Genomic DNA, 27,277 nt, shown 5'->3' with positions numbered 1-27,277 from the left:
GTCTGACCACACCCTAGATCTTCCTTTTGAAAAGACCATTGTGACATTTTAGTTGGTATTACTCAACTATTTCCTTACTGTGCTTTTCTACAAATGCACGAACAGAACATGGGAAGTTTCTGTCTGCTTTGGGGAATAAAACAAAAAAGGTTTTGCTGCGCAGCGATCCCTCTTGCTGTTCGGACTTTGCTTCGCTGGAGGGGCGCTGCGCAGAGAGGGAAAGCTGCGCAGTGCCTGTTCAGCAAAGTTGGAGGAGAAATGGAAGGGGCTCCGTTTCTCCTCCCACTTCGCTGAAAGGGCGCTGCGCAGCTTTCCCTCTCTGCGCAGTGCCTCTTCGCTTTTATATTTATATATATTTTTATATTTTATATATATATATAAGAAACCCGCTAGATTTTCTTAGGTATTATCAGATGTTTGTTTTCCCCCGAGCCGGAACTCGCCGGAACTCAGCTCCAGCACATCTCAGGTAGGCACCATTGCCATTATAAGAGAATAAGGGAGGTGTTAATGGAGAGTTCCAGCACCTCTATTTCTAGAAAAGTAGTACTAAGAATTATTATTGCTATTTTTGTTTGGAGAAGGAGGAGGATTGAATTTATTACCCACCCTTTCACCAACAGGTCCCAGGGTGAGTTACACCAATTTAACATTCAGAATTAAAAACCGTAGAAACAGAGTACAATCACAAGAATTGGGAGGGTAATAGGGCATGAAGTTTCTGCTGCCCAGATTCAGTCCCCCCCCCCCCCCTTGTCAAGAACAAACACCATTTTACTTTTGATTGACGTCAAGTTCCGTGTTATTTCAAATAAAATACTGTATGATGCGTGCAAAAGACTTTGGATTCCCAGGTCATTGCAATATTCTCTAGCACCCACTTCCTGCATGATCTATCATTCTGGTTTCACAAGGCTGGGTGCAATTTACGAGCCATTCTCTGAAACATCCTGGAACAATGAAAATGCAGTTTGGTTTATGCTACTGGGCTAAGGGCTGACTGAGTTTTCAACAGCTTAGAGTTGCCAAGTAGGAGGCCTGGAATCAAAGGTAGCAACTGATGCAGAAACCTTTCTTTTGCAACAGAGACCGGAATGAGGCCAGCTGGTTTCTTGGCTCTTGTGCTGGGATCAATCATCGCTCTCAGCTACACCTTCCACAGAACTGGGACCAAGGCAGGAATCCTCACCTTATGTTCTATATTAAAAATAAAACTTGTTGGCCAAGCAAAAATGTGGTTTACAGAAAGGCATTTAATTGGCTAATAGATTTGGTGAGACGATTGCATCTGATGTTAATTGTGCCTGGTGACCCATATAGGGACATAGAAAATGCAGTGGGTAAGTATCAAAGGGCAGCCAAAATGGTCAAGGGAGTGGAGATGGTCTTTGACAAGGAAAGGTTACGCTATCTGGGACTTTATGGTTTAGAAAAGGGGTGAATGAGGTGGCATGATGGAGAGAGATAAAATTATGAATGGTGTGAAGACAAAAGGAATTCCTTCTTCGCAATGAAATTTGTTCCCACAAGATGTCATGATGGCCACCAACTCCGATGGCTTTAAAGGGGCTTTAGACAAATTCATAGCTACCAATGGTTGAAAGTTGGTGTGCCTCTGAATTCTAGTTGTTGGGGAACAAGTAAGGGGATCATAGAATTATAGGACTGGAAGGGACCCAAAACAGAGGTCTATTGCATTCATGACCTGCTTGCAGGTTTCACATTGGAGCATCTACATGTGGCTACCATGAAAACAGGAAGCCTGGTTTCATGAGCCCTTGACCTGAACCAGCAAAGTGGTCTGGCATTATTATTTTTAATGTAATATTTTTTAATTCAAAGGGGATCGCAGCTGTACTGAAAAAGGTATCATTCAGGAATATTCTGGAATGGTAGAAAAACGAGAAGCTCAGTGTTTGGAATTCTCCCTCTCCCATCTCAACCATACAGATACCTAGATGTGACAGGAAATGTGGTTAGGAGCGAAAGGCACGACAGGTGAGCAAGCTAGAGATAAGAAAGAAGAAGGGCTATGTGTCCTATGTGGAACATGCACCTACAGAAACCGGAAGTAAACACCAAGGGACTTGCTAGGATATTGGAGTAAGAGAGGGTTTTACACATTAGGTTTTGAAGGAGGTGTGTACATGCAAAAGACCTTTGTCCAAAGGTCATCAATGAGGGAAAAGGGAAAGTGTGGAGTTAAATCAAGTGTGGTGTAGCATTCAAACTAGGACCTGGGAGACCAGAGTTCAAATCCTCACTCTGCCATGGCGCTCACTGGGTGACCTTGGGCCATTCACTCTCTATCAGCCTAACCTACCTCCCAGGGTTGTTGTGGGAACTGAATGAGAGAGAGAGCCATGTATGTCACCTTTAGCTCCTTGAATAATAAAAAGGTAAAGGTACCCCTGCCCGTACGGGCCAGTCTTGACAGACTCTAGGGTTGTGCGCCCATCTCACTTAAGAGGCCGGGAGCCAGCGCTGTCCGCAGACACTTCCAGGTCACGTGGCCAGCGTGACAAAGCTGCATCTGGCGAGCCAGAGCAGCACACGGAAACGCCGTTTACCTTCCCGCTGGTAAGTGGTCCCTATTTATCTACTTGCACCCGAAGGTGCTTTCGAACTGCTAGGTTGGCAGGCGCTGGGACCGAACGACAGGAGCGCACCCCGCCGCGGGGATTCGAACTGCCGACCTTTCGATCGGCAAGTCCTAGGCGCTGAGGCTTTAACCCACAGCACCACCCGCGTCCCATAACGCAGGTATAATAATAGGTGGGATATAAATCAATCCATCAATAAATAAAAATATAAGAACTTTATAAAAAGGGTGTGATGCTGGGCAGAAGGTTTAGTTTTTTGGCTGAGCCAGGTTGGCACCTACCCCTACATTTGTATTTTTTTATGTATGCTTGAGCGATTGTACTTTTCTCTTTTACAGAGTGTGTAAAGCTGTGTGTGCAATTCACCAATAAAGTTTTTTTAAAACCTTTTTAACTAGTGTTTTAAGTGCCCTTTAATATCTAGGGGATAAAAACAGCTCAATGGACCAGAGACGAATGAAGAAACCTTTGGTTCGAATTACCTGATTAGCAATCTTCTAAATTCCCACAGTGTAAATGGAAAGCTGCCTCATACTAAGTCAGGTTATTGGTCCATCTAACTTAATATTGCCAACTCAGACAGACAGCACTTCTCCGGGATCTCAGGGCTTGTCCACACCTGCATGTCCCATGTCTAGAAAGCACGGATTTGAGCGTTTTCCCTCTTGTCCCATGCTTTCTAATTACAGGTTCGAACGGTTTTGCTTTTGCTCCATGGCTCTCCCCCAGAAACCTGCTCTTCAGTGATAAATCAGAACTAATGGCAATCCACAGAAAATGTGATTGCCATTTGCTCCGATTCAGCACCAGACCACAGTTTTTCCCAGGGGAAAATGGCAGAGCAAACAGAAGTGTGGGTGAGCTCTTCATCTGATATCTTTCCCTCCTCACAGTTACTATGTGGTCCTTTTTAAAGAGGGTTATGTCAGGATGGGACTTTGACTTTCTGCTTGAGAAAAACACACCGAGCTGCATTTTCTCCTTTTGAACTCTTGTAATTATTTCTCTCTCATCAAATGTTCCAGATTACCATACTCAGATGTCTCCTGGGGCAGGAGGAAAGGATTCGAGTTGCTACAGATGTTGGTAAGGATTCCCCACCTCCAGTCATAACCACATTGTATGCTATTTCAGGTAATACATCAGAGGACTCATACATCAGAGGACATTCAGAACCCTATTGCAAAGCATGCTTCTAATCTTAATCATAAAGGTACCATCCATCAACGGATTCCCCCTCCCCACATTAAAGTGGTAACAGCCCTGGTAAATAATTGGATGGAGATTGTAAATAGGAGGTATGAAATGTAGTACAATATGAGTTGTGTATAATAGGTATAAAGGTAACGGTAAAGGGGCCCCTGACCATTAGGGCCAGTCGTGGCCGACTCTGGGGTTGCGGTGCTCATCTCGCTTTATTGGCCAAGGGAGCCGGCGTAAAGCTTCCGAATCATGTGGCCAGCATGACTAAGCCTCTTCTGGCGAACCAGAGCAGTGCATGGAAACATCGTTTACCTTCCCACCAGCGCGGTACCTATTTATCAACTTGCACTTTGACGTGCTTTTGAACTGCTAGGTTGGCAGGAGCAGGGACCGAGCAACAGGAGCTCACCCCGTCCTGGGGATTTGAACTGCCGACCTTCTGATCGGCAAGTCCTAGGCTCTGTGGTTTAACCCACAGCGCCACCCGCGTCCCTATAATAGGTATATAGTTGTGTTATTTAGTATAACACTTATCTTTAACATATTGGGGTCCTTTTAACACAAAAAATCTTTTTCCAAAGATAATAGGAGCAGGATTTGGCCAATGAAAGATGGAACCCCAAGCCACACTATGTTGGAATGGGGGGGAATGAAGAGTTAAAAAGCATCCTTCAAAATCTAGACCAGCTGATGCCCAGAGTTACTTTCAGTGCTATAAGTACCACCACAAGTGCACAGTAAGGCCCTTCTATTAAACAGCAAGGATTCTTATTGCATTGGAGATGCCTTGACTGTTCAACTGGATTCATTTGACCACTTAGGGAACAGAAAGAAGTACGGAGGAGACTTCTAACAAGCAAGGATCTTCTCTCCAAGCCTAAAGGCTGGAGCTGCTGGGCATATCGATGACCATAAGAATGGGACGTACCCAGAATCCTTTTCTGTGCCCTGAACATGCATCTTACAGGCATTCTGTAATTAATTCAGTTTAGGAAACTTCATATACACCAGATAGATATACTGCTGTTATGGGCTGAAGGGGAGCTGTGAATTGGTCTAGTCTGCTTACTGAAAATACTATAGGAACTTGCCTTTGATGCCAGTTGGGCTACGTGAAAATGGCAAGGGTTAGTGAGATGAAAAGATGGCTGACCAGAGATTACTCTTAACAGGGAAAGCTGGTATCTAGTAATCAGCAAGAAATCAGCAAATGTTCTCAGCCTCTGGTTATAAAATGTTTGGTATGTATTTGTTTGCTCATTTAGTGTAGAGAGAACAAGAGGCAGTTCTGACTCAACTCATCAGAGGAGAGGGAACTCCCAGCTGAGTTGTAGCCTCACCCATCTTCCTGCTTAAGTTCTTTCTGGAAGGGGAGGAGCACCAGCTTCCAGATTTTTTTAAAGCTCTTTTGGCTGGTGGGTGGGGCTCTGCTTTCTTGCCATCAGATCCAAGAGGGGGGGAAAGATTTTCAGTAGAGTTTTCCCCACAAGAAGCAGTCGAATAATTTGTCAGAGAAGAATTTTCAAAAGTTTGTGTTGATTTTGTTTCTCTTCCCACATTAGCCCATATATATATATATATATATATATATATATGCAGGTTTTGGTGTCCTCGGGTGTCTTCCCGTGTAAAAGTTGGGGTGTCTAGGCGACGTTTCGACGAGGTCTCACTCGTCATCTTCAGGCTGGTGCTTTCGGCTTCTTGTTACTGGAACAGAGCAGGATCTCAGTGTTTGAGTTCCTATAAATACTGATGAGGAGGTGTGGTGTATAGCCTCCAATGTTCTGGGCAGAGAGGAAGTTCCCAGGCTAGTGTGCCTTTTCTTCTTTTGTTCCTTAATTGCTTGAGGGATATCATGAGTGATTTCTTGAGTGATATCCTGAGTACCACTTAGGTGGGTCATTAGGTGTGGATTAGTTGCTAAAGCCTTTGTGTCTTGACCTCTTGAACTTTGTGAAGAGTTTAGTTGTGCTCTGGCTTGGCTCCAATGGTACTCAGGATATCACTCAAGAAATCACTCATGATATCCCTCAAGCAATTAAGGAACAAAAGAAGAAAAGGCACACTAGCCTGGGAACTTCCTCTCTGCCCAGAACATTGGAGGCTATACACCACACCTCCTCATCAGTATTTATAGGAACTCAAACACTGAGATCCTGCTCTGTTCCAGTAACAAGAAGCCGAAAGCACCAGCCTGAAGATGACGAGTGAGACCTCGTCGAAACGTCGCCTAGACACCCCAACTTTTACACGGGAAGACACCCGAGGACACCAAAACCTGCATTCCTGTACCCGTGAAAATCTACGAAAGCATATATATATATATATATATATATATATATATATATATATGGGGACGCGGGTGGCGTTGTGGATAAAACCTCAGCCCCTAGGACTTGCCGATCGCATGGTCGGCAGTTTGAATCCCCGCGGCGGGGTGCGCTCCCGTCGTTCGGTCCCAGTGCCTGCCAACCTAGCAGTTCGAAAGCACCCCCGGGTGCAAGTAGATAAATAGGGACCGCTTACCAGCAGGAAGGTAAACGGCGTTCCGTGTGCTGTGCTGGCTCACCAGATGCAGCTTGTCACGCTGGCCACGTGACCTGGAAGTGTCTGCGGACAGCGCTGGCTCCCGGCCTATAGAGTGAGATGAGCGCACAACCCTAGAGTCTGGCAAGACTGGCCCGTATGGGCAGGGGTACCTTTACCTATATATATATATATATATATATATATATATATATATATATATATATATATAAATTTTCCAATCAAACCAAATTATATATTCCAAATTATACAAATTATCCAATTATCAAACAATCCCAATGTTATGCCTAATTATAAATTATTATTATTTTTTGGCTGACTTCCCATGCTTCGAGATTGGAGGAAATCCTAATCATCTCATAGATCTACCGCATTTCAAAATATTACAATAATTCCCTTAATACATTCTGGTGCTAATCCTTCATTATTTTCTTTCTTTTTTTTATTAAGTTTTTTATTTATACAACAAGAAAAAGGGGGGAAAACACAAATACCAAATTACACACAAATTACAAAAATAACCATAGACACATAATTTTCTTAGCAAACAATAAAACATCTATTGGTCTTAACACTAAAGACCCAACCTCCCGTCTATTCAATATTTCAAATTCATATAACTTTTTGCCACTACACACTTTTATCATAATTAATCTTATTCTCAATAAATCTAATTTCTTATATCTACCTTGCAACTATTACTGAAGTTCCTCGAATGCTGCAACAGAATTTAAACTACTATATTTATTTTTCAGATAATCTTTGAAAACCTCCCATTTTGAAACAAATTCTTGTTTTGATTTATTCTTTATTTTTTCTGATAAACCATCTAATTTGGCATATTCTGTCAGCTTTTGGATCCAATCTTGTATAGAGGGGATTTCATTACTCTTCCATTTTGCTGCGATCAAAACTCTTGCTGCCGCCGTTGCATATAAAAAGATACCCTTCCTCTTTTGTGGAACATCCAAATCTGTTATTCCCAGGAGGTAGGCCTCTTGGTTTTTTATTGAAAGAGATATTTAGCATTTTTTGCAGTTCTGCATGGATACTCTCCCAGAATACCTGTATTTTCCTACATATCCACCACATATGGCAGAATGTTCCTGATTCACCACATCTCCAACAATTACTTGACACATTTTTATACATTTTTGAAAGTTTCCATGGTGTTAGATACCATTGATGTTGCATTTTTTGAAAGTTCTCTCTAATCGTGTAACAATTTGTGAATTTCCAATTGATCTTCCATAAATTTTCCCATTGGGCCATGGTTATTGAATGGCCAAAATCTTGGGACCACCTCACTATTGCCACTGTTACCTCCTCCTCCTTGACTGTCCAGTCAAGGAGGAGTCAATAAGTTTTGGAAAGAGTTTTTCTTTTAGAATTTACAAGATCAGATTCGAATCGGGAAATTTCTGTTGAGAACCCCTTTTGTTTGTCAGATTTAAATTTTTCAAATAACTGATGGTATTGGAACCAGTCTGAGATGTGTTCTCTTATTTCCTCAAAGTTTTTTAATTTTATTTGGTTATCTTCATCTTCATTTTTTAGAAGTGTTTTATATGTTGGCCAGCTTTCCTGAGTATTTTTCCGTTTTACTGCTACGGCTTCTATTGGAGAAGTCCACCACGGGACTTTAGGCTCCATCGGGTCTTTATATTTTTCCCATACAGCAAAGAGTGATTTTCTTACTATATGATTGGTAAATTTTTTATGAATTTTCGCTTTTCCATATATCAGGTAGGCGTGCCATCCTCCAACGGCTGTCAAAACCTTCCAGGTCCAGGAGGTCCGGATCCTACAACGTGCACCAATCTTTTAGCCAGGTGAAACAGGCTGCCTCGTAGTAAAGTTTTAAGTTGGGTAGGGAAAAGCCTCCTCTCTCTTTTATGTCTATTAAGATCAGGTATTTAATCCTAGGATTCTTCCCTTCCCCCAGGAATTTGGAAATTTCTCTTTGCCATATCTTGAGACAACCTGCTTCGCCCAGTATTGGAATCATTTGAAATAAAAAGATTAATTTTGGAAGCACATTCATCTTTATAATGGAAATCCTACCCAGAAATGTTAATTTTAGCTTAGGGTTGCGTGCTCATCTCACTCTAGAGGCCGTGAGCCGGCGCCGTCCAAAGACACTTCCGGGACACGTGGCCAGCATGACGAAGCTGCAGCTGGCGAGCCAGCACCAGTGCAGCACACGGAAATGCCGTTTACCTTCCCGCTATAAAGCGGTCCCTATTTATCTACTTGCACTTAAGAGTGCTTTCGAACTGCTAGGTGGGCAGGAGCTGGGACCGAACAACGGGAGCTCACCCCACCGCGGGGATTCGAACCACCGACCATACGATCGGCAAGTCCTAGGCGCTGAGGTTTTACCCACAGCGCCACCCGCGTCCAATATTGTTCCTTAACCAGCTGCTATTCAAACATTAGCTTTTCCTGGGGGAGGGGGGTTACCAAGTAAACTGGAAGTACAAGTATCAAAAAGTAAAATGTTAGAGGTTTACCTCCCACCCAATAGCAGTGTAATTTGATTCAGCTAGCTGATCAGTCTACTTTCGGTTTCACTCCTGGCTCCTTGCTGAATTAATACTGCATCACAAACCTCCCAAGCAGATATCCAAAGTTCTTTGGTGTTTCTCCAGTTGTTAATGAGATGTCTCCTCTACTCAAATATAATAAATTGGGGAGTCTTTTAATCTTCTTCCAGGAAAGAGTCAAAAGCCTTGATTTTACTTTCCTTTTCTTTTTGCAATAATTTCTACACAGTTAGTAATTATTAAAGTTATTAAAACCTTATTATATCAACAAATGCAAAATTTTTAGTCTCACTTGCTTTCATAAGTCCAGTAGTCATTCCTTCCAGGGGGGATTTGCAAAGTGTAATCACATAGGGAAATATCAAAGGAAAGTAAATAAAGGCTCGCCCCACCCTTTCTGTTCTGCCAAACCAACATCTCAGATGATAATCCCTTTTCCAATTGAATCTTCTAAATCTTCAGAGGCTGAATTAAATCAGGATATTTGGAGGGTATGTAAACCTCAATAAATCATGTCCTGAACTTGTCCTTGTCCTTGTCCTGAACATGCCTTGTCCTGAACTGGAGTTCAGTTTTTGAACTTGTTCTCCCATGGAGCCCATGGACCAAGAACATTTAACAAATCCATCCCCAAGGGCTGGTCCACACCCAGCATAATAAAGGCAACTGACCACATTCCTTGGGTGTTATGTACTGAAGTTCTCACCCTGGGCCAGCAGGGGGATACTGTAGATAGTTTTCACTCAGGTCCACATATGCAAATAAGGGATTGAAAGTGACATTCAGTGATTGGATAGTTACGGAATGTGTTACAGTTGCGTTGTAGTGTAGTTCTATATATGCAGGCTGGCTGAACCCTTCAGTTCAGTTCTGTTCTGGCCTGTGAATAAACAAGAGCTGTTTGAAGAATCGCTGTGTCGTCTGATATGTTCACCCACAACTTAACATTGGGGAAGTGCCTTTTTAATAATAAAAGGTACAAATGTGTTACCCAGCAAATTCTAGACATTTCCCTTGGCCTAAAACAACAAAACCATTTCCAAATGCATGCAATACAAATGAAGAATTATTTCCTGAAAAACCACCCCAGCAAGCAGGGACCGAGAAATGGGAGCTCACCCCGTCGCGGGGATTCGAACCGCCGACCTTCTGATCAGCAAGTCCTAGGCTCTGTGGTTTAACCCACAGCACCACCCACGTCCCCACAATACCAAGTTTCAAATTCACTGAGCCATTTTTGAACCAAAACTTCTAGAATCTACCAACTACCCCTACCTCATTTTTGTTATAATGGCGGGATGCAGTTCAGCTGACGCATCCTTAGCACTAGGTCTGCTGGAGTAGATCAAAGGCATTCATCCCCTTCAGCATCCTGTTCCCCACAGTGCCCAACAACACACCTGTGGGAAGGTTCTGGCTGGTCACCGTAGGAGCAGAACGTAAGAACATAAGAAGAGCCAGCTGGATCAGGCCCATGGCCCATCTAGTCCACATTCTGTTCTCACAGTGGCAACCCAGATGCCTTGGGGAAACCCTTAATCAAGACCCAAGCACAAGAGCGCTGTCCTCTCCTGCAGTTCACAGCAAGTGGTAATCAGAAGCATAGAGGCAGATCATAGCCGTCATAGCTAGCAGCCATTCATAGCCTTATCAAGCAGGTTTTAGCACCACAGGATGCTACTAGGGCATTCGCGAGGAAGGAGATGTGCCATGGAGATCCTGTTCAATTCTTCTCACCCCGAAGCCATTTTTTATTTTTTAGCAAAGCCAGTCACAAGGATGCCTTTATGTGGTGCTTTTAGTGCTGTGACATCAGTTCTCTGGTGGGGACATTTTATCATGTGTGTTGGGATTGTAAGGTAATTAAAAAAATTTGGGAAATGATATACAACGAATTGAAGAAAATGTTCCATTTAACATTTGTTAAAAAACCTGAGGCATTTTTGTTGGGGATTGTAGGGAAAAACCTGCCAACAAAGTTGAAAAACATCTTCATGTATGCGACAACGGCCGCGAGAGTTCTGGTAGCACAAGGATGGAAGACTGAAGAAACCCCAACTAAAGAATCATGGCAAGAAAAATTGATGGACTATGCAGAACTGGAAAAACTGACATATAAGCTACGGGACAAGGATAACTGTGACTTTAAGGATGAATGGGAACCATTTACAAAGTATCTGAAGATGCAACAAAGCGAACTGGACTCCTTGGCAGGTTTTGAATAAACATTCACAAACTTTTTATTGATAATAATCAGCTAAATAGTTTGAGGATCTATACAACTTTGTAACATGCAGAAAACAGCAGTCTCAGAGAAACCAAATACTGGAACTGAGGAAAGTTGGGGGGTGGGGTGGGGGTGGGTGGGTTCTGCGGGGGGGGGGAGGAAAAATGGGGGGACACAAGGATGATATGTTTTTGGATAATATGTTTTGTTATAATTTTGAATAAAAAAAAAAGACATCAGTTCTCTGGAATTATTTTCCCTTACCCTCCATCATGCAATGTATGCAGATAATCTTCTCAATTTTCCAGGACATCCTGGAATTATGAAAGCCATCCCGGCTTCTGATTTGATTCTGGAAGACCCTTATTTCCCCTGCCAGTGCTGCTGCTGCCGAGCTCAGGGAGGAAGATGAGGCGGCGCTTCACCTAAGCAGCAGCCACAAGAGAGCATCCTGTTACCTCTCCATGGCCTCTCCATGGCCAGTGGTGTTAGCCTCCTCCTTTGGGCAGCTTGTAGCGGCCGCTGGAGAGTGGGCAAAGAGGAGGAGAAGCTCTCGCTGCCAAGGCCTAACCCCACATAGTGCACCAGCTCTGAGGGGCAGGTAGAGGGCAGGGACACCCTGGGCGGGAAACATAGCTGTCAACTTACTGATTTAAAAAAAGGGACCAGCAGCCTTGAAAATAAGGGACCAGCAGCCAAAATTAGGAATTTTCCGGGCACAGGTATGTTCAACTTCTGAGCCCCTCTGAGGCAAAGGCAGAAAGCCCAGCCAAGAGCCAAACAAAGCCTCAAGCGGTGGTTCCCACAGCGCAGCAACCCAGCAAAGGGGACGCAGCAAGGAAAACCACAGTCACCTCTCTGCTGGGAAGCGCTGAGCAAAGGCGAGTCCCCAGGCAACGCAGCCGACTTGATCGGCACAAGGCATGCAAGCTCCACACACCCCCCCCGTCGTTCTTAGACTCCTTATTGGGTGAGCAATGCAGCCAAGCAACACAGTTGGAGCCTCCCTCCTCCCTGGCCGGCAGGGAGGGAGGGAGAGGAGCTGCTTCCTTTGAAACCTGGGAAGTTTAAGGGACATCATCAAGAAGGGACAGCAGCGGGACACGGCGCTGGGATAAGGGAGTTTCCCACCAAATAAGGGACGGTTGACAGCTATGGCGGGAAGAAAGGGGGGAAGGGGATGTAGGCCCTTGCAGGGTCTGATCTTGTGCAAAAGGCCGTGTAAAACGGGAAAATTATCAGGTGAGGAAACATCAGGAAAGCAGAATGAAGTGCTATCTGAATGCAGCACCAACTAGTCCCAGTAAGCTTAGTGAGTCCACAATAGGATCTCTTGAGTTCATGTGTCCCAAGGCAACCCAACAGCCCCTTTCCCAGAATGCCGGTGTTGTGGCAGCCCTTGTTGCTGGCCCTTCTAGGATGCCAGACCCTCCAAGTGTCCCTATTTTCCAGGGACAGTCCTGGATTTACAGAACCCATCCCGGTTTCTGATTTGATCCGGGAATGTCCCGCTTTTCCTTAGGATGTCCCTATTTCCATTGGAGAAATGTTGGAGGGTTTTGCGACCCCCCAAACCATGAAGATAAGTAACCATACAATGTTTATAAGACATTTGAAGGCAGCCGTGTATAGTTTTATTAAGCTTTTATATGTTGGAAGCTGCCCAGAGGGGCTGGGGCAACCCAGTTAGATCAGCAGAGTATTATTATTAGTAGTAGTAGTAGTGGTCGTAGTAGTAGTAGCAGTATTATGGAATAGGGTTGTCCCTATTTTCATCAGGGAAATGTTGAAGGGAGGGTATGGGATGCTCTGGGGAAACTCCTAGTTGCCAGGCTTCCCTAAATCCTCTTCAAATAGAGTTGGGTGGGCAGTTTAAGCCCCCTTTTTAATCCAAGAGATGGTGGTCCCAAAGGACATTGCTCCTCCTCTATGTCCCACTCCTTTCTGCCTCATTAGCCTTTATTGATTCCTATATAATAAGTGCATGAGTTCCAAGAGCCCTTCCTTAGGCCTTGACGGTAGCTGCTCTGCTCCTAGCTGGGCAGCCCTGGCTCATGGAGCAATGGATTGGGGCCACCTTAAAGGAAGAGGTGCAACAGAAGCCGCGCTGGCAGAGGAAGCACCCTCACACTGCTTTTGCTCGGCAAAGGTTTGCTGACCAATCACAGCCTCTGATCATTTAGAACCTTTCTGTTGCGGTCTTCTCAGGCCACAGTCCAACAGACAACGTACAGTTGAGGTAGGACAGGAAGTTTGAACTTTGGTGCGGAAAGAGAAAGGGAGAAGACATCGCAGGATATGAGTAAAAACAGGTTGAGAGGCATTGAGAGGAGGAGGGTGCTGGTGGTGGTAGGGATTGTCACAGGATTACAAAACCAACCCAAACACTGGGGAGGGGGACATGTACAGGGGGAGTAAGGACAAATGCTTAATTGTGCTTAATTGGGGGCTGGATTGGATGAAGGCAGCCCTGTTTAGGGAGGTTTTTAATGTTTGATGTTTTATTGTGTTTTTAATTCTGTTGGGAGCGCACAGGGTGGCTGGGGAAACCCCGCCAGATGGGTGGGGTATAAATAATAAAATTATTATTATTATTATTATTATTATTATTATTATTATTATCCTCAGGGCCCCTTTCAGCCCTATCATTATGTGCGGATGGTACTAATTGCCAGTTAGGTACATGGAATGTATAACTGGTAACTTCAATAATAATAATAATAATAATAATAATAATAATAATAATAATAATATTTTATATACCACCCAGGGTTGGTTAAAAACACATTACAGAACATCAGTGATAAAAACATAATAAAAACCCTAATGGTAGACAGCCTAGCAGTAAAACAATTATAATAACAGTCCACTCCCTGCCCCCCCCCAAAAAAAAACTTTCATGGGCCATAGATTATTTAACAGCCATTGGCTTGGGTAAAGAGGAATGTTTTTGCCAGGTGCCTAAAGACATGTAGCAATGGAGAGAGCATTCCACAACTGGGGAGCCACCACAGAAAAGGCCCATTCTCTTATTGCCACCCTCCGAACCTTTCTGGAATGGGGGACACAGAGATGCCTTAGATGACAAGGATATGGGTTGTTTTATATGGGGAGAGGCAATCCTTAAGGTATCCTTAAGGTGTGACAGGCTTGGAACCAAATGAGGTGAAAACGAGTTTCTCTGTGCCTTTCAGAGGTTAGAATAGCTACACCTCCCCCATGAGGAAGACACAGTTCTGTGCCCTTGTGATTGTAACCTTCATCATCCTCGGCTACCAGTTCCACAGATCTGAGATCCAGGTAGATTTAAACAATTTAACTGATAGGTATCCCCCTAATACAGACCTTGACGAGCTTTCTGCTGACCTTCCATTTGAAAATTAAATAAATAAATGGCAAAGCTTTTGAAAACATTAATGTCTTGACAGAATGGTGTTTAAGGGCAATATTAATTTAGAGTATTTTTTAAAAAAAAGATATTTATTGAGAGTTTTTAAGGTATAACAGAAAATGAAAAATAAACATGAACATACAAAAATAAAAATAAAAAAAAACAGTTAAAAACATCCATTAATTTTCGATAACATAACTTTCTTACACTTATTTCCCCGGACCTCCTCATACCTCCCTTCTTTGTATTCCAGTTCAATTTGTTAGTTCAGCAAATCCTTACCATTAAACTTTAACCCATTTGTAAAACCTCTTTTTTTTCATATCTCTTGAAACATTACAGCTGGAAACCACTTGGTTTCTATCCAACATCCTTCTAACATTCATTAATTTTACAATATTTCTGTAAATAGTATTTAAATTTCTTCCAGTCTTCTTTCCCCGAATCTTCTCCCTGGTCTCGGATTCTGCCATGCATTTCTGCCAGTTCCATGTAGTCAATCACCTTCATCTGCCATTCTTACAGAGTGGGTAGATCTTGTGTCTTCCAATACTTTGCAATGAGTATTCTTGCTGCTGTTGTAGCATACATAAAAAAAGTTCTGTCCTTCTTTGGCACCAATTGGCCGACAATGCCCAGGAGAAAGGCCTCTGGTTTCTTCAAGAAGGTATATTTAAATACCTTTTTCAGTTCATTATATATCATTTCCCAGAAAGCCTTAATCCTTGGGCACGTCCACCAAAGGTGAAAGAATGTAACTTCACTTTCTTTACATTTCCAGCATTTATTATCGGGCAAATGATAGATTTTTGCAAGCTTGACTGGGGTCATGTACCACCTGCATATCATTTTCATAATATTCTCTCTTAAGGCATTGCATGCCTTAAACTTCATACCTGTGGTCCATAACTGTAAATTTGTTCCAGTGTATGTGTGTGTGTGTAAAGATTCCCTGCTGCTTTTCTCTCTGTTGAAGAAAAAAATGAATGTATTGGTTGCCTTGCTGGACCTATTAATGCATTCTCGAATCCAGCATTCATAAAATCATAGAACTGTAGAGCTGGAAGGGACCCTGAGGATCAACTAGTCTAACCACCTGCAACACAGGAATATGCAGCTGCCCCATATGAGGATCAAACCTTGGTGCTATCAGCATGACACTCTAACCAACTGAGGTGCCTCTGGTAAGCCCACAAGTTTTGCTAACTAAGTGCTCAGCCTTGCTGTCATTTTAAGTGCAGCCCTAACCACCTAGACTCCTAAAGCTTCGCTCTGCATGTGACTGTGCTAATCATGTGACTTTCATGGGGTGAAGAGTATTTTCCACCAATGAGCCAACCTCTTTCCTTGTGAACACTTGCAGTTGTTTCTTTCTCATTGCATGCTTCAGATAACCAACTCCAGAGGTCTCAAGAGGCAAGTAGAAAACATTACAGTTGCTACAACTCTTGGTAAGGACTCTATAATTTTCATAACCTCATCGGCTGTTAATTCAAGAAATATAGTCATAAATACAAAACATATTGCAAACAGTATTGGCTAATGGAATAAAACAGAGATGGGGGACATTTGTGGCCCACCAGATGTTGTGGGTGTGGGAATGTTAAGGATAGTAGGAAAGGATATATTGAATAAGTATTATCCTTCCTTCACTCACGCTAGTGAAGTGATGTAGCAGAGCAGATTCCCCTCATTATAACAGGAAGTTAGTTTGCAGTTTTGTTTGAATCTCTTAGCTAAGATTATTTCCTGGTTTCCCCTTTAATCCCTCTTAAAAGAATAAAGACACAGGAGTCTTTCTGAGTAAAGTAACAAAAGGTTTACTCACGTTTCTGTTCACGATTTGATCCCTGAAAGGCAGGCTTCACATAGTACAGTGGTAGGTAAAGGTAAAGGTAAAGGTACCCCTGCCCGTACGGGCCAGTCTTGACAGACTCTAGGGTTGTGCGCTCATCTCACTCTATAGGCCGGGAGCCAGCGCTGTCCGCAGACACTTCCGGGTCACGTGGCCAGCGTGACAAGCTGCATCTGGCGAGCCAGCGCAGCACACGGAAACGCCGTTTACCTTCCCGCTGGTAAGCGGTCCCTATTTATCTACTTGCTCCCGAAGGTGCTTTCGAACTGCTAGGTTGGCAGGCGCTGGGACCAAACGACGGGAGCGCACCCCGCCGCGGGGATTCGAACCGCCGACCTTTCGATCGGCAAGCCCTAGGCGCTGAGGCTTTAACCCACAGCGCCACCCGCGTCCCTACTGTACAGTGGTACCTTGGGTTAAATACTTAATTTGTTCTGGAGGTCTGTTCTTAACCTGAAACTGTTCTTAACCTGAAGCTCCACTTTAGCTAATGGGGGCCTCCTGCTGCCACTGCGCCGCCAGAGCACAATTTCTGTTCTCATCCTGCAGCAAGGTTCTTAGCCTGAAGCAATATTTCTGAGTTAGCGGAGTCTGTAACCTGAAGCGGATGTAACCTGAAGCGGATGTAACCCGAGGTACCACTGTAGTTGCACTAAGAAACTGTGAGTTCATCTCACAGGGAGACTGACCTCGTGTGCTCCTGGCCGAGAGCCAGCGGACAGCAAAAATTACATTAAGATAACAAAATGGCTGCAGGAGAGCAGCATGGCAGCAAGAGAGCAGCAAGTCAGAGAGAAGACAACACGAGATGACTGGACTGAACAAGACTGAGAAAATAGCTGCATGACTCAGCTCTTTTATGGAGTCAGCCAGAGCCATGCCCATCTCCCAGGCCACATGCAGGGGGAGGATGCTCCAGACCAGTGGAACAGGAAGTTACACTGACTGGATGTCCCCCTGCCTGTGCCCACTCTAGGGAAATAAGGAATGTTGCATTTGACTGTACCAGTGGATTGTATCCCACAGTGAGACTCAACTCCCAGCAGCCACAGTAACTGGCACAGCCAGTGTCCAGGGGTGATGGACATTGTAGTCTAGCCTCACCTTGAGGGTCACAAGCTCCCCACCCCTGTGGAAAATAACTGTACCCTATTTTTCACTCTATAAGACGCACATTTTCCCTCCTAAAAAGTAAGGGGAAATGTGTGTGCGTCTTACAGAGTGAATGCAGGCTCCACAGCTATCCCAGAAGCCAGAACAGCAAGAGGGATATGGCTTAGCCACGCGAAGCCTCTTCAGGGCAGGGGGAGCCTTCCTCCTGCTGCCCTGAAGAGGCTTCGCGTAGCTTTCGCTGAACAGCAAGAGGGATTGCTGCACAACAATCCCTCTTGCTGTTCTGGCTTCTGGGATTCAAAATATTTATTTTCTTGTTTTCCTCCCAAAACTAGGTGCATCTTATAGAGCAAAAAATATGGTAATTTCTTACATATTTTCTTGCTGTGCCTCCCAGACATTTTTGAATCTTTTCCCACCTTTCCCAGGTACCTATGGATGTGAACGGGATCTGTTCCGGAGCCCTGTTCGCACCCTGAGTAAAACGTAATACGCGACTACGCGTCTACATGTGCGCAGGTACGTTTTGCCTCTTCCGCGCATGCACACGACGTCATTTTGAGCGTCTGCGCATGCGTGAGCAGCGAAACCTGGAAGTAATGTGCTCCGTTACTTCCGGGTCGTCACAGAGTATAACTTGAAAACGCTCAACCTGAAGCACATCTAACCCGAGGTATGACTGTATTCATATTTTAATTGTTATTTGGGTGAATTTGGAAATATTCAGGATCTGTTATGAACCATTCAACAACCAAAGATGGCGGGAGCACAATTGGACCAGTGAAAGGTGACACCCCGAGCTGTAATAGGATGGAGTGGACCAACAAGGATGAAGAAGTAAAAAGCATCATCGCAAAACTGGACCAGATGATGCCCAACGTCACTTTCACAGATATAATGACCACCACAAGTGCCCAGAAGAGTGAGGCCACCTTATTAAACGACAAGGGTTTTTATTGTGTTGGAGACCCCTTGCTGGTTCAACTGGATTTATACAACCACTTGGGAAAGAGAAAAGAATACGGAGGAGACTTCTTACAAGCGAGGATCATCTCTTCCAGTCTTAATGCTGGAGCTTCTGGGAGCATCACAGACTACAGGAATGGGACATACCTGGTCAATTTCACTTTATTCTGGCCTGGCAATGTTAAAGTATCCCTTATGCTCATCCACCCCAGCGAAGGAGTTTCAGCACTGTGGGCTGCGAGGAAGAAGGGCTACGGCAAAATAGCTTTCGTAGGCACATTTTTAAATGGAACATCAACTGTCTCCAGTGACTGTGGTTATAATATAAGAGTAAAAGAGCGGTGTGAGTATCTTGATGAGCGAGACCAAGAGGCCTTCTACTGTGTGAAGCCAAACAATGTGCCATGTGATGCTTTGATCCGCCTGAAAACCTACAATGAAAAGGTCACGTATCTCACAGACTTGGAACACAGCCTTTTAAATAGGTATTTATTTGGCTACTTATTTGTGAATCATCCCCTGTGGGACTGTGCTGATCTGTGTATCTGCTCTCTATGAGTAAACAGGTACATTGTGGTCTCATGAGAAGACTATAAGAGTCTTGTGGACTAGGCTAACATCTCATCTAACATCCTGATTTCATAGATGCCTATGTGTGGTGTAGTGGTTAAGAGGGGTAGACTTGTAATGTGGTGAACCGGGTTCACGTCTCCGCTCCTCCACATGCAGCTGGTGGGTGACCTTGGGCTAGTCACACTTCTCTGAAGTCTCTCAGCCTCACCTCACAGAGTGTTTGTTGTGGGGGAGGAAGGGAAAGGAGATTGTTAGCCACTTTGAGACTCCTTAGGGTAGTGATAAAGCGGGATATCAAATCCGAACTCTTTGGCCCTTAATCCTTTTAAGCATGAGACTCTTAATCTCAGGTTTGTGGGTTCGAGACCCATGTTGGGCGAAGAGATTTCTGCACTGCAGGTTGTTGAACCAGATGACCCCCGTGGTTCCTTCCAACTCTACAATTATATATGATTCTATATTAAATCTGTTCAAATGGCAGAAGTCATATTTCAAAATCCCTGACTGATAACAAAACATTTATATTTATAATTATTATTATTATTATTATTATTATTAGTGTGGCAGAGTCCTAAATTTGGGTGGGGAAGGAGGCAAGAAGTTCATTCTTCTGAATCCAAGGTTGCAGCAGCACACACCTCCCCCCGGCTTATAATGAAACTATCTGTTCTTTGAAAAAACATAACTATTCCAAATCTTTATACCAGAAGCCACCACAAAGACACTTCGGGTGACTACTAAGCCAGACACATTTCCAGTTACAAATAAAATGTTGAAGTGGGAAATATCTCCACTATTTTGTATGAGGCAAAGAATCTCCTGACTTCTAGCTGGAGATGGGGGCAGGGAGTGGTGTCCCGAGAGTGATTTTTCAGGAGTGATCAGAGGAGGGCAAAATGCTAGAGGTACTGTTGTTTTGTAGGAATGTGAGGATTGATTTCTGCTGCATTTGCGGATGATTGTAATTTTTATCTCTTCACCCCACCCACCTGTAGTCCATGGGGGAAGGGAGAGTAATCCATCTCAGGTACGTATGGCTGAGGTAACATGCCTTGAGCCTAATGTATAGGAAGGGTAATGCATCTGAATAAGTAGGCAAATTATGATGGTGGCTATTTCTTAAATTTCAGCCCTGCCCTTCCTCCCAAAGGAGCCAAAGGCAGCAAACACCAGAGCAGTAAAATAATGTTACTAAAATAAAATAACATTTCAAGTATTTTAAAATACTTTAAACATTAAAAATATCAGGAGCACCTAAAAATAGCTAATAATAGGACAAGCTATGCTCTGATTTCATTTCAGTTTTTATTTTACCAGGTTCACCCTATTACCTTCACTTCATCCACATCTGAAACACTCTGGGGTCATTCTAGGGCCATTTCAAGACAATTTTCTATTTATATCCAATGAGGATGTAACTTCATATTAATTGTCTTTCTGGATCAGATTAATGTTCATTCAGCTAAGACTTCCATTTCCGAGCGCGTCTAGTTGGATGAAAGAATTAAGTGGAGTAAAAACTCCTGAAAACTGATATGTTCCAACGTGCTTTTCTAATTACCATTTTTATCTCCTAAAGGTCAAACATTGGATGCAACATCCCTCAGTGTTTTGGAACCTTTCAGGTCATAGTCTGTAAAGGTCTGTTGGACTTTCTCTCTTCACAGCTTTGGTGATCTCTGCTTGGGAAAATGGGGAAGCTCCTGTAGCAAGTCTTATCACTTCTGCTTATACGTACAGTATATACAACCGCAGTAGAGAGAAGGGTTTGGGGAAGGGAATAAAGAAATACTGGGGTTTTGCCTCCCTAACAGACTTAAATCTTATTGAAAACAAAGCCTCTCTTCTATATGTTGGAGAAGGTATGATACGGGGTGGATCTACACACAAGGGGAAAAAAGCTATAAATAAGTCAGAAATTGAATTGTTATAACAAAAGGGGGGGAACCTATGTAAAAATTGCATAGAAACTTTGTTTGCTCTCTGGCACCATCTGGTTGGTGCTGTTAAATATGTTTCTGGATGGAAATTTAGATGATGACGGTGATGATTTCATTATGTATACCCCCCCCAGCCACTCTCAATATGGGTTTCCCCAACCACTCTCAATCACAAAGTTGGGTCATTTCCTTTCGACTTCATGAGCAGTTATAGCTCAGAATTGGAAGACACTTCAGAATATAAGTATTGACCAGTGTTACCCAAACGTATGACAATGCGCTCTTTTAGAGAGATGAAAACAAAAACTGTAGGTTGCCAGGGGACAAAGGATAAAGGACCTGTCTGAGAAAAGATTGAAAGGCATTTATGGATTATTCAAGCACAGTGCTGCCTTCCACCCCCAATATACTCTAGATCAGCCTTTCTCAACCTTGGGTCCCCAGGTATCGTTGTCCTACAACTACCAGCACCCCTGACCACTGGCCATGCTGGCTGAGGGGGATTGGGAGTTGTAGTTCAACACATCTGGGAGTGGAAGCAGGAGGCCAAACAATTATAATAATTTTGGTTTTGCTCCATCCTGGAAAATGTATTTATCACTACATTTATAACTCATCTTTCCTCCAATATGCTGAAAGTGGTGTAGATCGTTCTTCTCCACATGACAACCCTGTGAGGTAGATTAGGCTAAGAGGAAATAACTGGCCCAAGGCTACCCAGCGAGTTCAGTTTCGAGTAGGGACTAGAACCACTGGCTCAATGACTGTGGCTTCAGAACTAGCACATGGTTTGTCAGGTGCCAAATTGATGGGCTGCTATAAAATGTTGTCTCTGCCCAGTGGTGGAGGAAGGGGGGTGCGGGGGGTACGGGTTGCCCCAGGTGTCGTCACTGAGGGGGTGTGACAAAAAGAGTTTGAAAAAATAAAATAAAATAAAATTGGACTCACAAAACTTTTTAGGGGTGACATGGTGGCTGAAACGGCAGTGTGGGACTTGCGTCTGCCTACTGCCTCTCCCTCAGCTGCCCTACAGCAGAGGGGGAGGCAGTGGAGAGTAAGAGATACTTGCTCCGCCCCCCATGGGCAGATTGCCCCGCCCCTGGCTGCAGGACACACCCCCTCACAGGCACCCGAGCGGCTAGCTACACCGCTGCTTCTGCCAACTATTTTCCTCCTCCCTCCTTCCTGGAGCTTTGGGGTCCCCACTGATTGCCCAGAGACTATAGATCCATTCACCACTTTCAATGCTGGTTTCCTCACACTGCTACAATCATTGCTGCCCAAGGACTCCCGTAGGTGCAGCATCTCTGGAGCTGACTGCTGCTTCGCAGGTAAGATTCACCTTCTGTTGTGTGGGCAGGACAGTCCCTCCCCTTACCTGGCCAATCCCCTGGCAACGCCTCCCCAGGCGGGATTGGGCGATTGGCTGAGGTAGGCGGAGACCTCCAGGTATCCAGCCTGGGGAGGATGAAGCCAGCCCGAACTACCAGGAGTCACACTGGGATCTGGGGGGCTGTGATCCCGCACGGATCACGTTCACAACCCGGGCGTCCCCTGTATCTTATGTGTATCTTAATGAACTGAATAGAGTGAAAGATTATGAGTCGCGGGGGCAGTGTGTATTTCATTTGTTGATATTTCGTTAATGATGCTTTATAGATTAGAAAATGCTGCAGTGATTTGTTAATCATGTAATATGACCTTTGCTGTAATTGTGACGTTGAGTTTATTTTTAAAGTGCTGTTTCCTTAAGAGTATTTCATAGATTGCAAGTGTTAATTATTTCATATTATTTATGCTGTATTTGTGATGTTCTGTTGCTATTTATTGTTTGTAAAGCGCTTTCCAGAATGAAGAGTGGCATAGGAATGCAATAAGTCATTGGCATTTGCTTGTTTCTCATTTCCTTTTGACAGGCAAGAAGGCAACTGTGGCAGAGGGGAAATGTGGGGCTGGAATGAGCTATCCATCTCCCAGTGGCTTCGTCTGGAAGAAGGAGTGGTATCCTGTGTTCTGCCAGGTGCTCAGCTTCAGAAACCTCAAGAGAATTAAAAGTTGTTTGAAACGAAAGATTATTTACCTCCTGGGAGATTCAACTTTGAGACAATGGATGCGGTATATCACAGATAAAATCCAATGTGCGTTTTCCTACCTAGAGACAACCACAATGTAATATTGTTGCCTGTAACAAGTATCTTTGTTTCAGGCTTCTGTACCCTAACTTTTGAACACCCAGTCTTTCTTATGTTTCAGAAATCTGTTCTACATGGAGATCAGGGAAACATTTGTCTAAGGGCTTATCCACACTTACCTTTTTGCCTTGCTCTTTCCAGGTCAACACTTAAAAGCTCTGTATCTGAGTGGGGTTTTTTGTTTGTTTGTTTGTTTCTGTTTTTACCCATGAGCTTTCCCCACTCTTCAGCACTCTGTTGCTATTTGTTCCAATTGAGCTTTAAAGAGCATGTTTTCATGGGGAAAGCTCTGGACCAAAAAGCAAAAACAAAAAAAGGTCACTCAGATACAGAGCTTTAAAGGAAGTACCTTGCCTGGAAAGAACAAAGGAAAGTGTAATAAGCCCAAAGTTGTGCTTTCCAAACTAATTCATAAATCCAAACACAGCTATCCTTTGGAATTCATTATTTGAATCTTATGGTGCGGTTCTCCAACCAAGAAATATAAACAAAAATGCATTTATTAGAGCACTTTATTTTAGGAAAGTTGTTTGCTTGCACAAAATATTATTGATTTTCTGGAGGAGTTTAATTTTTATTTTTATTTATTTATTTATTACGGCCATAGGCCCATACAAGTAAAAACAACACATAAATAACAGCTTGTGCACGTGGGAAAAAACAGCCGCTAAAACACCACTATAACAATAAAATACTATAAGATGGAATGGCATACTACGCCTTAATTAGCTTGTAGCGCTCCTTGGCGTCGCTTTTGGGTAAGGACAGCGACCAGGAACCTAGCCACTTTCAGGGTGGTGTGGGTATCCTTATCCTGCAAGATTTGGGCAAGGTGGAATTTTGGTGGGGTACCCTCTAGTTTCTGAATGATTGATCCCAACAAATTTGCCCGTGGCACATTGAACAAGGGGCAAGTGAACATGAGGAGTTTAAAAAGAATCCTGTTTATCCAGGCTCAAAGATACTGTTCCTGGCTTCGCTGAAATCACTGGTTGAGTGAATGTTTTAAACGGTTTGTAGAATGTATTTGTTTGTTCACTCATTGAGACTATGCAGGAAGCGGGAGCCAGTTCTGAATGAATTCAGCTTGCAAGAGTCAACTCCCAGCACTTTTGGCTGTAACCTCACCATCCTTCCTCATTCAGTTCTCTCTGGAAGAGGAAAAGTCCTACCTGCCGGGAGCTTTGATCTCCTTTGGCTGATGAGTGCACAGATGCTCTCCTTCCTTACCACTCTGTAGCCAATTGGCAGATGACAGCAATGAAGATGTCTTAGGGGAAAGTTTGCCCTCTGCTGAACATCCTTTGCCTGGTAGTGAAGGTGCAGCCACTAAACTGCTACTTCCAGAGAGAAACTGGTGCAATCACTGTAAGGGAAACAGCATGTGTACCAGGGAGGACGAAGAAAACTCATAGCAGACACAGGAATCTTTGCCTATTTCTCTTTGAAACGAACAGCACTATTAGATCAACAAGAGTAGGCTAGTCATTCTGCAGTTTTCCCCACAAGAAGTAGTCCATTAATTTCTCAGAGGATAGTTTTCAAAGATTTGTATTGATTCCCCACCCCCTCTATTCCTGCATTAGCATTTCAGTATTTTGACCTCCATGGAACGGGTAAGCAGAAGAATATGATGGCTCTGGACATGAAAAGAAACAGCCAGATCCAGTGGAAGAAGCACAACCACCCTTTCGTCACCGTCTTTGAATACATGACGGCAGATCACAGCTACATCGCTCGGGAGATTGACAACGTGGCAGGCGACGGAGACACGGTGGTTGCCGTCTCCCTAGGCCACCACTTCCGCCCCTTCCCCATTGAGCTCTTCATTCGAAGAATGATTAACATACGGGCAGCCATCCAGCGTCTTCTCGTGAGGAGCCCAGACACAAAAGTCATCATCAAAGCAGAGAACACCCGCGAGATGTCAATAGACCAGGAGCGATTTGGGAACTTCCATGGTTATGCCCAATACCTTGTGCTAAAGGACATTTTTCGAGATCTGAAGGTGGGCTTCATTGATGCCTGGGACATGGCAATTGCCTATGGCACAAACCTGCTTCACCCACCAGATCACGTGGTCGGAAGTCAGATTGATATGTTTTTGTCTTACATATGTTAAGGCAGTAAAATAAACCCAGAGTGAAAGCTTTAATTATGCAAAGGAAAGGATTTTGAATGGGGCAAGACAGTCAGCTAAGCATGTGGAACATTTTTATCAGTTGCATTTAGACACTTAAGGGTGTAATAAAGCACCAAAGCAAATAACAGATGAAGCAGAGGACTTTGGGTCGGAAAATGTAGCAATTAAGGATATGGGACACTTTATCAGATATTGCATGGATAAACTTTATCCCACTGGGTTTCCCTTAGAATGCCAGGAGAGCCTTGCTAGGTCTTCCCAAAGATCCTTATGGGCTAGGATCATTTCCCAACAATTCCTGCTGAGATGCTTCTGGGAAGCTGTCTGGGAAAGAGAAAGAATAATTGGCGTGCCTTCCCTCTCTGCAAATATTCGCTTTAGGTAGTAGCACCTGCTTATATTTTATGGTATGCCATTCCAATCTTGGCCCAGAGCAAGCTTTTGGACACATTACAATGCCGGATTTACGAGGCCATTGATCCATAAAATGAAAGCAATAATCAAAGTACAAATAAATAAAATAGTATTTTTTTAATGATCTTTATTGGTTTTACAGATTTTACAAATTTCACCATCATAATACATAATACATATGTTTTCCTTTTAACCTTAATACTTTAACTCTAAAGAAGTTTGTACTTCCCTCCCTCCTTCTTCTGATTTCTCTATATTTTCTTTATATTTATGCATTTGTCATGTTTACATTGTATGTGTACTTAATACTATGGAATAATACTATTCAAAATTTCATTAAATGTATATCCTTCAGTTGTATATCTTCAGTGTTCTTAAATCCAAAATGAATGATTTTTAATAAACATTATGAGGTCTATTTCAGTTCCGCGAAGTCTTTATTTGTGTATAGTTCTTTTCTATGTATGTTGTAAATTTCATCCAGTCTCTTTGGAATGCTTCGTCACCCTGTTCTCTGATTTTTTCAGTCAATTTTGCTATTTCTGTGAACTCCATGACTTTCCGCTGCCATTCTTCAACTGTGGGTATTTCATGTTGCTTCCATTTCTGTGCGAGTAGTATTCTCGCCACGGTAGTAGCATAAAGGAACAGTTTCTGGTCACTCTTTATTATATCATCTCCAACCATACCTAGCAAAAATGCCTCTGTGTGGTTTGTTTTTTTTGGAAAGTGTATCTAAAAAACTTTTTAAACTCATTATAAATATTTTCCCAGAAGGTTTTAACTTTTTCATATAACCACCACATGTGGAAAAAGTTTCCTTCCTTCAATTCACATTTCCAACAGTTCTTATTTCTCATTCTATACATCTTTGCTCACCTGGCTGTGGTAAGATACCACCTATACATCATTTTTAATATATTTTCCTTCTGGGTCACACAAGCAGTAAATTTTAATCCTATGTTCCATAGCTTTAACCATTTATCATATTCAATATTATAACCTATGTCAATTGTCCACTTTGTCATGACCTCTTTAATTTCTTCATCCTTTGTATGCCACTCCAGCAGAAACTCATAAATTCTAGACAATGTTTTTGTACCTCCTTGTATTATATCCATTTCTATCCTTGATCTAACATGTTCGAAGCCATTGTTGTTGTTGTTTGTCCTTTAAAAATATATTATTGAACTGGTGGTATTCCAACCATCCTGTTAATTTTGTTTTGAGATCCTCATAAAGCCTAATTTTAATAATATTATTTTCTTCTATCAATAGGTCTCTGTAAGTTAACCAGTCTCTTTTCATCGCTCGGGAGATTGACAACATGGTAGGCGACAGGGACACGGTGGTTGTCATCTCCCTGGGCCAGCACTTCCGCCCCACAATATTCGAAGGATGATCAACATCCGGGGAGCCATCCAGCGCCTTCTCCTGAGGAGCCCAGATACAAAAGTCATCATCAAAGCAGAGAACACCCAGGAGATGTCAGTAGACCAAGAGCAATGTGTGGACTTCCATGGCTATACCCAATACATTGCACAAAAGGATATTTTTAGGGATC

At 43.3% G+C, this 27,277-nt stretch overlaps 1 protein-coding gene across 2 annotated transcripts; it reads left to right on the top strand.

Moving 5' to 3' along the window:
- The first annotated feature begins 332 nt into the window (after positions 1 to 332).
- Positions 333 to 27,134, top strand: LOC114585862 (NXPE family member 1-like). 2 transcript variants are annotated; one of them, XM_077919768.1, is made up of 6 exons: positions 333 to 1,340; positions 3,293 to 3,460; positions 3,629 to 3,689; positions 20,604 to 20,665; positions 22,881 to 23,102; positions 24,743 to 27,134. In XM_077919768.1, the coding sequence occupies exons 1-6, from the start codon at positions 1,061 to 1,063 to the stop codon at positions 25,276 to 25,278; spliced, it is 1,329 nt and encodes a 442-aa protein (XP_077775894.1). In that variant the 5' UTR covers positions 333 to 1,060; the 3' UTR covers positions 25,279 to 27,134. The 2 variants fall into 2 exon arrangements, with proteins under 2 accessions (XP_077775894.1, XP_077775893.1); XM_077919767.1 differs by lacking the exons at positions 333 to 1,340; positions 3,293 to 3,460; positions 3,629 to 3,689 and adding exons at positions 12,745 to 13,438; positions 15,908 to 15,968; positions 18,213 to 18,936.
- The last annotated feature ends 143 nt before the right edge of the window (positions 27,135 to 27,277 follow it).

This window comes from Podarcis muralis, chromosome 15, assembly GCF_964188315.1.
Source record: "Podarcis muralis chromosome 15, rPodMur119.hap1.1, whole genome shotgun sequence".
NCBI classification, from domain to species: Eukaryota; Metazoa; Chordata; class Lepidosauria; order Squamata; family Lacertidae; genus Podarcis; species Podarcis muralis.
Note: the sequence above shows the minus strand (reverse complement) of the source record. Positions and strands in the feature narration are given on the sequence as shown.

Excerpts from the sequence above, each read along its gene's own strand:
- LOC114585862 (XM_077919767.1), top strand. The coding sequence starts at position 18,221 with ATGAACCATTCAACAACCAAAGATGGCGGGAGCACAATTGGACCAGTG. Across the intron at positions 18,937-20,603 it reads GAACACAGCCTTTTAAATAG|GTCAAACATTGGATGCAACA; the intron begins GTATTTATTTGG and ends TATCTCCTAAAG. Across the intron at positions 23,103-24,742 it reads TATCACAGATAAAATCCAAT|CATTTCAGTATTTTGACCTC; the intron begins GTGCGTTTTCCT and ends TTCCTGCATTAG.